Here is a 14,677-nt window from a genome sequence, read left to right as displayed (position 1 = left end):
ACCAACTCTGGGGCCCACCCAGCCTCCTATCCAATGGGTGTTGTGGCCGATTTCCCCAGGGGTAAAGTGGCAGAGGCGTGGAGCTGTCCGCCCACCTCCAGTTAGTGCCTAGGTCAAGAAAACATGGATCTGTACATCCACTCCCCCGGACATCTTCATGGCATTGTGCATAATTACCGTATTTTACGCATGTATAGGCCGCACATTTTTTGCCAAAAATTCAAGAGGAAAACTGGGGTGCGGCTTATATTCGAAATATTCGAAATCACACTTCATTTTAAAAAAATTATATTCATAATTAGTAATACAGGGTGTAATGCTCCTGAAATAATATTCCAAGAAAATTATTTTTTCTATAATTTCTGTCTGAAAATTGTGCTGCGGCCTATACACGCACGCGGCCTATACATGCGTAAATACGGTAGTTAAGCGCAGGGACAGCTTCACCTTTTTTATATCGCACTATTTCAAATGCGCGTAAAGTGCGACCGCACTGTATTCAGTTTATGGAAATAGCTCGTGCCACGATGTGAACTAGGTTCTCGTAAGTAGAAGCACCGATGCATACAAGTAAAGCAACCGTTCATGACACGTAATCAGTATCTTCTCGGGTAACATGGTCGCCCCTGCTGAAGTATGCTATCGTTCCAGCTGGGAAACCGTTTCGACGAAATACAATTGACAGTACAACATGAATGAAGAAGTGCAATTTGTATGGGCTTTCTGCTTCGCGCTCCGGAATCGCACGTGTTTAATGGTGGTTACCGCTAGTATGTCTTCTGCCGGGGGAGGGGGGGTGCAGTGCATGAAGTTGAGTGCACTAGCCCCGTAGTGTCGAGGTAAGAATGCTCCACCAAATTAAACATAGCGTGATGCATAAGTGCAGGGACATATGGCTTGTCCTTTTTCCTTTGAGACAGGGGAAATAGTTTATCGAATATTGTAGGAAGCTTTAAGTCCAGACAAAGAGAAAGCGGCCACATATTCTAAGAGCCGAGTAATTTCTGAGCTTCCGTTGGACATTGTCTATAAGACACAGCCAAGTTTGAATTATAATTACTGTAACGCTTCGGATCTTGAGCGGAGAAAATTTGGTCGCTTAATTTAAGTTTGATATAAGATGGGAGACATTTTAAATCTTGCCAACACGTGGTAACAGCTTCTTATAAATGTTGTTATTTGGATTGGGCTGCACATAATTTGCCGGGGTAGCTCAGTTGGTATAGCGACGGGATGCGGGCTGCATAGCCGAGGTTCTATTTCCGGAAGGGACAAGTGTTTTTTTATGTACTCCACAGTGTCCAGACCGGCTCTGGGCCCCACCCAGCCTCCTTTCCAATGGGCATCGAAGGCTCTTTGCTTGGGGATATGGCGGCCGGGGTGTGAAGCTGATCACCCACCTCCGTCTATAGCCAAGGTAAAAATAGTGGAGCTATATCTCCACTCTTCCATACGTCTTCATGGCAAGATGCTGAATTAAACGCAGGGATAACGTTACGTTTTAACTCACTTCTGTTAAAGGCTGAGTCGACCCTAGGATCATAATGGGGTTGGAAGGATTAGGTAAATTGAAAAATTTCACCTCATCGGGACTCGAACGTACAGGGGGTGGAAGTACCTAAAAGTATTACATCATTGAAGGTTTGCTGTTTTCTGGGAGGTGAGGCGTGGAGTCTGCGTTTCGGGATAGCTCTATGCCTTATGCCCCCCCCTCCCGGAAGGTGGAGCAGCACGTTACGCCCAGCCTTCATAGTCGTCTCCGCCATGAGAACCCTCAGTCTCGCAGTATTGAAATTCGCAAACCATATTATCATAAATTCTTACACAGAGTAAAAAGTTATTCGCCCTACTTCAAGGTCTATTACAGGTTATTATAAAGAATACATTTGGCATCCTGACACAGGCTAAATTAGTCTGTACAAAAAAAAAACCATCTTAATATAGATTTTCCGTCTTTTCCTTCAGGTCTTTCAGGTGAATGCCAGGATAGTACCTTGAAATAGGCCTCTGCCGTTTTCTTCATTCACATCTTACCATTCGACGCCATGTAGGCTGAACTCCTGACAGCTCCGTTGAATAAACCATTAACTAGTAAAAGTGAACTAGATCTTTTGTGATGGGACGTATCGTCAAACTGCCACTAAAAGTGCAGGGGCTGAAAGACGCCACAGACATCGGACTCCTGGACGAAGAGATAGACGATGTGCTTTAGAGCGCTCTTCGTGGGAGGCACACGCGTGAGAAACTAGTTTCAGTGGAACACATGAAACACTATTGCACCTTGCCCTTCCGTGGCCTTGGCAGCATCTCTCTTCCAGAAACGTTTGTAAAATAACCTAATGATACAGATTACACATATTCTGTATGCCAAGGTCTTCTGAACATGCATGCACGAGTTGCTTGTACACTCTTGGCTAAGTGAGCAATTTGTAGTCTGCAAGTATCTTTGTACCAGTCACCGAACAATACGCCATTTCATTCAGCGACACTTCCGGTTTTGTGATTCTCTAGATTTCTGATTGATACGTCAAACCGGAAAAGTTTGGCGATGGGAAGGTTTGTAAAGTGTCTTGTGTTCAGGGTTCTCATTTGGACAAGGTAACGCTGCTTGAATTCCGAAACATCGTTTTTTCAAACTTGGGTCAACATATTGGCACGTAATGGGTGACTATAGACAGGGTTTGGATTGGAGATTGGATTTATTGACCATTTTAACATAGATTCGTGACTGCACTTAATTGTAGCGCCATCGCTAATCTCCACGCTTTACAAATCACTAGAGCACACGCTAAGCCTTCTGAGTTTGTTACATTCTCCACTAGCCGTTTCCTGGTAACGGCTTTAACATTGGAGATTCTTCACCTTCCGCGCTCATGTCGTTACTGTGTGGCGAATAGCCCACAACTCAACTCTCGCCCCAATTGGCTAACTCCCCGCCGTCGGCCATCTCACATCAACCTCCTAGTCTTCGCTTCACAGACTCCCTTAACAACTGACTGTTGCTTGGCTGGTGACCTCATTATGTAACCCCTTGACACAGACCGCGTAGAAGACGTTTCCAACAGTTCTTCTATTGTTGCGTTGCCGTGGGAACCTGTTTGCGGTCGCTGCCTAGTAATGGGTCTACGCGCTACAATATATCGTCGCCTCCTACAACTCGCAGGGTTACGGTGGAGGAATTCGACCCCGCCTCCGCACGGGTCCTGAGCTCCCAGTCGTGTCGAGTTTTATGTTAATGATCGACGGTCAGTATGCCAGCCTGCCCCATATGGGGCTTACGACCAGATTTGTATTACTGTCAGACAGTTGCGGGTTTGTTGATGTGTTGCGCTCTCTCAGACGAGAGGAGGGTTCTCCCGTTTACGGTTGTTGCAGGCCCTCTCCAGCGCAGTCATTCTTGGGCCCGAGTCCCGTGGGACTCGCGACCATATTTTACCGTCTCAGATTCGAGACTTGCCTTTTTGTCCCCTCCTACGACTCGCAGGGCTACGATGAAGGTATTCGATCCCGCCTCCACCGTTTCCAACAGTCCCTATATTGTTACAGTTCAACTCTTGCTTGTTAAGAATCTTCTGCATAGCAACGGCTGTCTTTTTTTTTTTTTGCGGCCGTTGTCTAGAAACAGATGTATACGCCACAGTAACTCTGATATAAAAGTTAGAACAGACCGTTAAAAGAATAGATCATGTCATAAATATAAAATATTCACGTGTACAAAATATTGAACTTATTAATAGAAAAATAAAAATGCAAGGATAAATATAAAATATTCATGTGTACAAAATATTGAACTGATTAATAGACAGATAAAAATGCAAGGATTCATATCCTCTTTTTAATTTGATTCTAGACTTCACGAAAAGAATTATATTTGGTGATATACTGTTTGTAAAGCACTAAGATCACCGAGTGGTTACTTAATACTTGAGGACCAGTGGTCATTATTTAGTGAGTTAACTCACTGGACATGTACCTCCTCCTGTGGAGCAAGACAAGGGTAAGGTTCAATAGATATAGTTAATAGGACTGCTACTAATAAGTGGCAAAATATATTAATAAAGAATCAAATACATATAAAGGAAACAAAGTCATGCAAAGAATTTAATGACAACATAGTATTAAAACTTTCTGCATGAACTTATTATCTTTATACATATTTGGTTCTCAAATTTTCATGTGAATCACAATTCTATCAAATAGACGATACAAACTGGAAAGAAAAAATTGTTTCTCTGGTATCTACATTGAGACTATAAATTACTGTATCACATTTTAGTGTTTAAAATATGGAGATGTAATTGTGGGTTTAAATGTTCAAACAGATTGGTAATGTAACTGTAGGACTTTATTACTTTCATAATTTGTACACTCGAGAAGATGGCCTTGAAGCTAACACATGAAGGATCAGTTAATCATTTATTGATTGAATTGAATATTGTGTTAGATGGCCTCTTTCTGAACAGAACAGAAATACTCTTCTTCACTTGCCTACATGATATCCCATGTATGACTGAGTGTATTCCCTTTTATAAGTGAGTTCATGAAGTTTATTATTATATGAGATTGGTAAAACAAATCTCAGAAACCAAGTGAAAGCAGAAACAAAGGCGATGATACATAGCCACACTAAACTTACTACAAATTTCATCACTGGCATTGATTTATACCTCCATTTCTTCTCACTGTTGCTGGTTCTTATCATTCTTCAAGACTGTAGGTCAGCGTTTAGTTTAATTATTGGTACCACCAGTGAATTTTAAGGTAGACTTACTCTTTGAACCTCACATATTTGGTAAAAGTGAGTAAGACCAGCAGCACAAGGAATTCTTTGCGTTTGTAAGACCCAGATGTTTGTAAATATTTAAGAGAGCCCATTACAGTACCCTGTTATGAGTCAGTTTAATCCTATTCCCACCTTACTATCTTATTCCTTTAATGCTGATATTAATATTTTTTTTATGGAGTCTAGGTATCACAAGTGGCCTGGCTGTTCCTCCAGGGTTTTTAGACAGAAATGTTGTATGTGTTTCTTATTTCCTCCATGGATGTACATGTCCAACTCATGTCATCCTTCTTGCATTAATCAGCTTCAGAGTGTTAAGTGAACAATACAGATTATGGAGCTCCTTGTGAAGTTTTCTGCAGTCCTCTATTATTACATCATTCTCAGGTTCACTTCCAAAACTCCAATGGTATTTTGGTCTTTGTAGATTAATGTTAGAACCACTCAATGTAGAATACTGAAATATAAACTGATGACACACACTAAAACTGGTACAATTTTAATGGAAGTAATTTAGTATGTGTATGAATAATATGACAGTAACTAACCAACTCCATGGAGCTCAGCCCTTCATGTGAAGCTGCAAGCTGTGCAGATACTTAAGAATTTCCCAACATTTTGTGGAACCCAAAGCTTCATTACCATGTTTACAAAAACCTTCCACTGATCCCTACCCTCAACCAGATCAATTCAGTCCATACCATCCCACCCTATCTGTCTTAAGATCCATTATACTGTCACACAATAGAGTGGCTAGAGGTGGAGGTTCGATTAGTAATGATATGTATTGGACTGCTTACACACAACTCGTAACTCTGATTTACAAATCATTATCACACAAAGACTAGTGTTCTCAGCCACAGTCTTTGCTGAGTTTGCTTGGTAATGTCTTCCAAAAGGGGGCGTTCCTACGCTTCTTCCTACAGTTACTTCATTGTGGCACGTTACATAATCGTTACCCAACGACGGCTTTCTGTGCTGATTTCACAATTCTGGCTTTCATCAGCCATGCCACAATATAATCCACTTACATATGTCTTGGTCTCCCTGCTGGTCTCTTTGCTTTTGACTTCCCCACCAATATCCTATATGCATTCTTTTTCTGCCCCCATTCATGTTACCTGCCCTGCTCATCTCATCCTTCTTGACTTGATCATTCTAATTGTACTTGGCCAAGAGTACAAGTCTGGTATCTCCTCATTATGCTTTTTTTTCCAGCCTCCTGTCACTTCAACTCTTTTTGTTCCATGTATTCTCCTCAGAATCCTGTGTTCAATCACCCTAAGACTGTATTCCTGCCTTAATGTGAGAGATCATGTTTCACACCCATACAGAACCACAGGCAAAATTGTAGTTTTGTATATTCTAATTTTCACATTTTTAGACAGCAGACAAGAAGGCATAAGGTTGACTGAATGGTAGCAAGCGATTATCCAAATTCATTCTTCTCTTAATTTCATCCTTAATCAAATTTTGATTTGTTACTGTCATTCTCAAATATGTGAACTGTGTCACATTTCCAAAGGATCTGTTGGCCATCTTTATGTCATGATTTTGTCCTGCATCCTGGTGAGGAGACATAACGGTGACTAGCTTGTTGATAATGTGGTTGTAAGTGTAGCTAGTTTTGAGATGTACAGTGTGGCAAGAAATAACCAACATATGAATAAGCTATTCCAGTTCTGTGGGGTTCTGGTGATGGTGTGTTACACTGAGGATTGCTGAGTTTCTAGGCTTTGTCATCTACTCTTCTAAAAGGACTCAGCTTTGCTAAACCAGATCTGTTTGTATTCACAGGTGAAAGAATGCTGTCTCTAGTGAACTGAACTGAGTATTTGCCTCCCAGTCTTTCACCTGAGGGCTAAAACCGATCCTGTTTCTGAAATGTTGTGTTCTTTTAGAATATTGGATGATGAATGATGTCTAGATATTCAATAATGTTGAGCTGTGAAGATATATTTACAAATTGCTAGGGCCTGGAAGAGGACATTTTTCATTAAGTATTTTGAAAGATAAAGAAGAAAGGAAAAGATATGATCATCATTGATCACTGCTGGTACTGCTGGCAAATATTTGAATAAATATGGGTGCCAAATATTTTGTTACTGTGATCCCAACCATGAGCACAAACAATGTTATCAGATAGAGATGTATAAAATATTCATAACATGACTTTTTTATGGAGGAACAGGATGATTATGTATAATTCCAGGAATAAATATTGGCAGGGTTAAACGTTCAGGTTTGGCTACAGTAGTATTAGTTGAAGCAGGGGTAGCTAGCATGTTGTTTGTCATGAAGATTTTCCTTGTTATGACTTTTGCACTTTTTTTATAAATTCCACTTGTGTGTTATTGGTGCCAAATTTGTCTTCTTCGTAATTTTTGACAAGTACATTAAATCTGATTACTTTGCACTAAGTAGTAGCTATCATCATCGTTGGTGCTGTTGTCATCACCATCATCACCGCTGCTACCACCACCACCACCACCACCACCACCACCACCACCACCACTACTACCNNNNCATGAGCTGTGCAATATCAGGCTGAAAGTTTTCTGTTCCTAATCCAAATTGAGAAATCAGTCCAAATTCTAGAAATTGTATCAAAATGTCCAGTTATAAAGAGGTGCCAAGTGAACAATGCTGCAGTTTTATATACAGATTTCTTCCATGTCACCTGGCCATATTACCTCAGATACAGTCAGTGTAATTAATTATAGACACTTTATTTGGTCTTCTTTCTGACTTTCAGGTTCTTACATGTCAGACAACTTGTCTGCTTTGTTCAACTTATGTAGAATGTTTTCGCTTTGGAATATTATTTATGTGTATGAAAGTGGAGTGCCGTTATAGCCTGGTATGGTACTTACTGTGACATCTACCAATGTTTTTGGACATCTTATGTCATATTTTCCTCCTCCTGTTGTTTTTGGAACATAGGAATGTATTTCTCTCTTAATAGAGGTGTATTTTCTGGAGTGATTTCACTTTCGACCTTGTGTATTCACATGGTATACCAGTTTCAGAAATCAGAGACTGTTTCTCGCTATAATTAGAATGTGGTGTTGCTTTTACTACACTGACTTCATTAAACAGGGAAGTCAGTTCTTGATCCCAGTATTCTGATAATAATACGAGGGGGTACCCAAAAGAAACCGAACTTTTTTAACTTATTTATTCAAATTTTAAGCACAAACCTTCAATCCCCTTCAGAGTACTCTCCACTTACACTAATAAACTTGTCTAGTCTTTTTATTCCATTTTTCAAAACATTGTCTAAATTCATCTTTTGAGATGCTTGACAGCGCCTCCGTCGTTTTTTCCTTTCGTGTCTCTTTTCATTCAAGGAAACAAAAAAAAGTTGCACGGGGCAAGGTCGGATGAGTATGGAGGCTGAGGAACAGGGATCATACCATTTTTGGTCAAGAATTGTCATACAGACAGGGCTGTGTGAGCAGGGGCATTGTCATGATGGAAAAACCAGTCACCCGATTGCCACAAATCTGGCCGCTGAGCTCCAAATCACTCCCGACAGCTCCACAATTTCTTCAATGGTCCGTCGTCGATCTTCCTTGATGATTTCACGAATTTTTTCAACATTTTCATGTGTTCGGTCCGTGGAAGGACGACCAGAACGAGGTTTGTCATCAATTGACATTTCACCATTTTTGAAACGGGAAAACCACTCAAACACTTGAGTTTTCCCCATAGCATCGTCCTTGTATGCCGTTTTTAACATTTCAAGAGTTTCTGTTCCACTTTTCCCAAGCAAAAAGCAGAATTTCACCGCTGCACGCTGTTCACGAAAATCAGCCATTGCAAAAACGATGATCACACAAAACAGTTGTCACTATAAACTCTGCTGAAACTAGTCGTTACCTTCTGAAGCAACGGTAGTCGGCTTATCGACTCAGGAATGTTAGCTCTATGCGCTCATAGCGGCAAAACGCGGTACTACAAAAGCTCTGCCCACAAAAAAATTAGTTTGGTTTCTTTTGAGTACCCCATCGTACAACACTGGTGGGCCCACAGCTGCCAGAAGTTTTCTTTGTTATGATCTTTTCAAAATGTATATCTAGAATATGAATTCGTTTATAGTGTACTTTCCTTATTAAAAAAAAATAAAAAAGCTTATGTGATCATTGTGTTGTCTGTGTGTCTGTATGTGTGTCCCCCCATAACGACTTATGAATGCCTGAGACTTGGTGTGTATATCATGGCACCTGAGCACATCTCAAGAGCATAGTTTGTAAATCCCTCTCATCAGTAATACCAATATCACAGCCTCTCAAATTTCTGAGGTAAGACCTTAATATTGCTTGAACGCCTACACCAATCTTTATGAAGATGCCACATGAAGCCATCTCAACGGCATTCATCATAAATCCCTCCCTTCAGTAATACCAACTTTGCAGCCTCTCAGATTTCTGAGACAAAACCTTTTCACTTGAATGCCTGTACCAATCTTCATGAAACTTGGTACATATTATCATGCTACCGGAGGCCACCTTAATGGCATGCATCATTAATCCATCTCATCAGTAACACCAACACTGCAGCCTTTCAAACTGTTAAGGTAATACCATTAATATCAAATGCAAGAACCAGTCGTCATGAGATTTCTTATGTATATCATGCCGCTTGGGGCCATCTCAGCTTCATAAGAAATCCCTCTCATCAGTAGTACCAATGCTGCAGCCTCTCAGATTCTTGAGGTAATACCCATGATATTACTTGAATGTATGAACTGAACTTGGTGTATATGTGTGTCATGCCCTCTGGGATCTTCTCAGTGGCATACACTGTAAATCCTTCCCATTAGTAATATCAACACTGCAGCTTCTCAGTTTTTCAAGGTAATAAATTTAATATTACCTGAATGCCTCATGAAACTTGGTACAAGTGCATATCTCAGTGTGCCATCTCAGTGGTGTACTTTATAATTCATTACACATACATGCAGAAGTTTTTTTTATGCTTGTCATGTCAGGTACTCAGATTATAGTGAAAGGAAAGTAGACGTTAAATCTTCCCAGAACTTATTGTTTTAAAATAAAATCATTCACTATTTTCCTTTAAATTAGATTGGATTTTTTTATTGATTTTTGATGAGAGACTGCACATTTGATATTCAGTTTTTGTGTAATAAAAACAAGACGTTTATAGAAGATGTCCATTTTTCATATTCTGATGTGTGGGGGGTTGGTTGACAGACAGATGGGCAGGTGGATGTGTTTCATTGATCCCAGAGGGAAGAGTGTTGGACAAATCAGAGTACAATTTATCACATTCAGAAACAGTACAGTTACGAACTGTTCATTTTACTGCCACAACAGGTAAAATTGCATTCACAGTCACACAGCAGTTTTACTGTGTGTTTTGAGATATCAAGATTGATTTAAAATTATGTAATGCAATATGACACCCCATGGCAGTTAGTAAATACTGATATACAGTACTCCATGGCCTGTATTCCGCAAGCAAACTATACCAACCGAGTGACTGCTGCTTGTCGGCGAAGACCCCAGAGCCGGTCTGGATGATATGGAGAAATGAAAATTCTTGATCCTACCAGGACTTAAACTCTGACATCTTGGTCGTCTAGCCTGTAGCCAGTCGCTATACTGATTGTGATTACACTGTCCTGGCTCCTAAAGACTGGTATAGATGTACAAAATTTACAGTGAACTGAACATCTCTTAGTACTGTATTGTAAATTCAAGTACAAATCAACATAAAGTGCAAGTTAAACAGAATTGTTTACTATTGGGAGGTAACCCGTTTGTATTTAGTGCAAAGTTATTGTGTAGTTCTATTCTAGCATGTAGACTTTTCTTCGGTAAATCACATGCAGCGTGTGAAGGTCATGTTTGTGTGTTGTATTGTTAGAGCCAGTAAATACTCAGTGACTAGAGGTAGTATACAGTACCTCTTAAATACATTTCTTCGTGATTTTCCTCTCTCCACACCTGCCATGATTCTCTGAACTTTCTTTTGTTGAAGGAATACTGTGTTATTGTCAGAAGGGTACTCCAGATTGTATCTTACATCATCACTGAGTGGAAATATGAAAAGTGTACTGTTTTTAGGGATTAGAAGAGTGTAGGAATACAGGGGAACTCAGTTTTGACAACATTAGTCCATGATTATTCTGATTAAATGGCTGTCATTTTGTAGGCCAAGGAACTTTGTTGTTTTTATCCCTGTATATATTGGTCACTATAGCTTATTTGCATACCGTTTAGTGGCTTATTATTAGTTACTACTTTTATGAGGTTTGTTTTATTATGCTTTTAAGTTGGTTTATTGGCTGTGAACCATTTGTTCATGACTGTAAAGATGTGGTGTGCTGATTCTGCAAGCTGGCTTACGTCTGGTGGAGTGATAATGATACTCCTATCATCTGCAAATAGAACAGGTGTAGAGACTGAGATAATACTGAGAGGCAGATGATTGGTATACAAGAGGAAAAGGAACAGACCAAGCATATATAGAGCCCTGAGGAACTCCATGATGAACTTCTGCCCTGTTAGAATAAACATATTCCTAAGTGAGAAACAATGACTGTCTTCCATTACTTTAAATTTTCAGCCTCGTAAAATGTCAGTAGGTTTATAAAGTGGAACATGGTTTGGAACAAACCTCATAACTGCTGTATTTTGGCTTTTGAATGGTTTTCCTGGTGCATATGGAATAGCAATTCATAGCAGGTAAAATTTCCTTCAGTGTGAAAAAGCCTATCAGAATATTTTTATGTTTGGAAGCTCCTGGATTTTAACTCAGACAACTTAGAAGATATTTTAAAACAGTTTTATTATTCTGCTTATTGAATAATCTGGACACACCAGAGTCATCTCCGTGATTCAAATTCATCCTGGTATATCATGAGGATTATAATGAAGTACTTGTGACAACATACAAGTAGCACAAGTGTGGCAGTTATCTTGTTTAATGTAATTAATGTTTTGTAATCTCTTATGGAAATAAGATCAAATATCAGATGCAAGAGTTAAGTTTACTTGTACCTTGAAATAACAGAGTTGTCTTTTGTCACTACACTACAGTGACTAGTGAAGCACTTTATCATGCATAAGAATTCAGGTACCCACTAGACAGGAGGCTGGTTGGGCCCCAGAGCTGATCAGGGAGACAAATCCTGTCTGTAGTTATGCCTCTTAATGCAGTAACTATGAAGATTACCGTCTTCTGCAATGGAGGCAGTATGTTCCTCTGAAATATTGGTGACTAATTGGTATTACATCCCACACACTGGTTTTCTGGCTTATAGCAAAATTACTGTAGGTGTACTGATTTAGCTATCCTGGGTCTTCAGTACAACTCCAGATTTTGATTGAACAACTACTTCGGCCATGCTTCACAAAATTGCATATTTTACTTATATTAATGGAGTAATGTGTGATTCAGTAGTGATTCATTCTGTCTGCTTCCTCTGGAGTCAGAATTGAACCTGCTGTATAACTGATGGTCTTATGGGTTATAATGGAGATTTCCTTTGTCCTCTAATGCAGCACCATTAGGGCAGAATGGTTCCCTGTTACCGATCTGTATCCATCCAATGGCTCTGCAGTCTGTAGCCATGACCTCAATTTTGATGAGTGCCAAGTAATCACAGTGGCCTCTAGCAGTTACTATTAATATGCTGTGTAACTGGACAGCTAGACGAGTGGTGAACTTATGGTGGGCAATAATGAGGTTGATGTACAATGTGTTGATGTATGTTAGTGGTAAAAAGGAAAATAAATATTAGGGGCCAGGACATGGCCTTTCTTGTGTTAACAGTACTTCCATTATGTGCTTAAAGATGCTGAAGAAAACCGCAAAAAAAAAATCAGAATACAAGTCACATTCTCTGTTACTGAGTCCACTTGTGCAGTAACTTGTAATGTATGCTTTAACACATGGACTTGTCTTGTTTATTTTATTAAACAGTTTCCTGTGTTAATTCCTGAAGATATATAGCATTTTTATGGCCTCTTTGAGTTTCACAGTGAAGTTCTCCTACATAGAGTTATAGGAACAACATAAGCAATATAGTGAAATAAAATTTACTGCCTGCACAAGTAATCTGAAAGGTGTAGTGGGACTAGGGGCCATTATCAATATGAATTTTTTTCGTTGTTTCAGAAACACTGAAAAACGCAAAGAGAAGTCACGTGATGCAGCCCGATGCCGTCGCAGTCGAGAGACGGAGATCTTCACAGATCTGGCACAGGCTTTGCCCATGCCTCACACTACTATATCGCAACTAGACAAGGCATCCATCATGCGACTGGCTATTTCCTTCCTCAAAGTTCGCAGTCTTTTGAACCGGCGTGAGTACTATTACTTCAAACCAGGAGAAAAATTTAGCATTAACAATGTAAAATTATTTAGTATATTGCATATGTATGTTTTATGATATAGGCATGTTGAAAGTGAGAAATTCACTGTTACTTTTCTAACATGACAGAATTTGGAGCACTGCTTTTAATTTTCTATATTATGTTGCGTTTAAAACAGAGGGAATAAAATTCAGGACCACCAGAAGATCAGAAACCTCATATATAAAAGGCTGTTGGTTTTTTGTTTTTAATTGACATTATTGGAATTTTATCTATAGAATGAGAAGACCATTTGTTATTACTTACATTTGCCTTTTGTTTGTGGCTTTTTTTTTTCACAAGTTTATAGGTGGTTTTGTTAAGAAGTGTTCTTGCCTGAAGTTTTGCCCAAATTTGTAATATTTATAGTGAGACTTTTGAAGATGAATACTATACGTAGCTTTAAAAGAATATTTTATGCAGTTCTCTGTAATGACAGCTGTTAGGTTTAATCGATTCTGAAGTTAACAGTAAGGCATAATTTTCTGTATTCATAAGTGACTGAATCATATAAGTATTGAGTGGCAGTCACAATTGAAGTGAAATTTTAAGTAAAATAGCATCAAAGACAGAGAAATAGAAGTTGATACATGAAATCAAATAGTGTGTTTTTTCTTTGCAGTTCCAGAGTCTTGCAAGGCAAAGCTGGATTCAACAAATGACCCGTTGTTTTTAAGGGCACTAGAAGGTTTTCTGCTGGTAGTATCAGCAGATGGAGATATGATATTCCTTTCAGAGAATATCAGTGAATATCTTGGGATTACTCAGGTATGAAGTGACTTGTAGGAAATCCTTCCTCTCCTCCCTCCTCATCTTCCCCCCTTTCCCATTTTAGCCTTATCCCTCCTTCGCTCCTTGCCCTCCTCCTTTTGACATTCTCACTTTTGTATGGGTTTTCCAGCAGCCAGACCTTGCCATTCTTCCTTATTTTCCTAAATTTCTCTCTTCTCAATTTCCTCCCATGTTCTTACTGGGGGATATTTTTCCTAACTTGTTGTTCCCATCTTGAACTGTGTTCATCCTGGGCATTTTTCTTTTAGTTGCTTGTTCAGAACCTTTAGGGTTCTGTCTTCGTTTATTCCTAAAATGTGCCGTGTTTTCCTTTGACTTTTTTTCAGGGTATTTTATCTTTAAATTCTTTTGTTTTCGTTTATTATTCTCCTAGATTTTCCTTCCATATTTATAAAAACCTATATTACTTTTATTTCTTTTTTCTTCCCCATATTACTTACATACCTCATTGTGTATATTACGCATGTTACTTGTATTCATTTAGTATCTTGTTTCATAGCGTTTGAAGTGGGAGACCTAGAGGTAACAAGTGTCTTTAAGAAATGCAGATATCAGGAGACACTTTACATTTTCTTCCAGATGATTTCCTGTTCCCTGTAAAAACAATGCTGTTTTGTCATAACAGTGTGTGATGGCAGGCTTTTGTGAATGTGTTGAAGAATCCTCCAGTACCATGAAATGTGGGGAGTGTACTGTGTAGCTAGGCAACTATTAGCTT

At 39.2% G+C, this 14,677-nt stretch overlaps 1 protein-coding gene across 6 annotated transcripts in view; it reads left to right on the top strand.

Annotated features, from left to right (window-relative positions):
- Positions 1-14,677, top strand: part of LOC111872707 (protein similar) — a 201,192-nt gene that overhangs the window by 73,719 nt on the left and 112,796 nt on the right. For all 6 annotated transcript variants that reach the window (XM_023866860.2, XM_023866859.2, XM_023866857.2 and 3 more), the window contains exons 2-3: positions 12,932-13,119; positions 13,790-13,935. In XM_023866860.2, coding sequence (XP_023722628.1) covers positions 12,932-13,119; positions 13,790-13,935 — 334 coding nt within the window. The remainder of the gene's footprint in view (positions 1-12,931; positions 13,120-13,789; positions 13,936-14,677) is intronic.

This window comes from Cryptotermes secundus, unplaced genomic scaffold (assembly GCF_002891405.2).
Source record: "Cryptotermes secundus unplaced genomic scaffold, Csec_1.0 scaffold374, whole genome shotgun sequence".
In the NCBI taxonomy this organism is placed as follows: Eukaryota; Metazoa; Arthropoda; class Insecta; order Blattodea; family Kalotermitidae; genus Cryptotermes; species Cryptotermes secundus.
The sequence above is the reverse complement of the archived record's forward strand: the minus strand, read 5'-3'. Positions and strand labels throughout refer to the sequence as shown.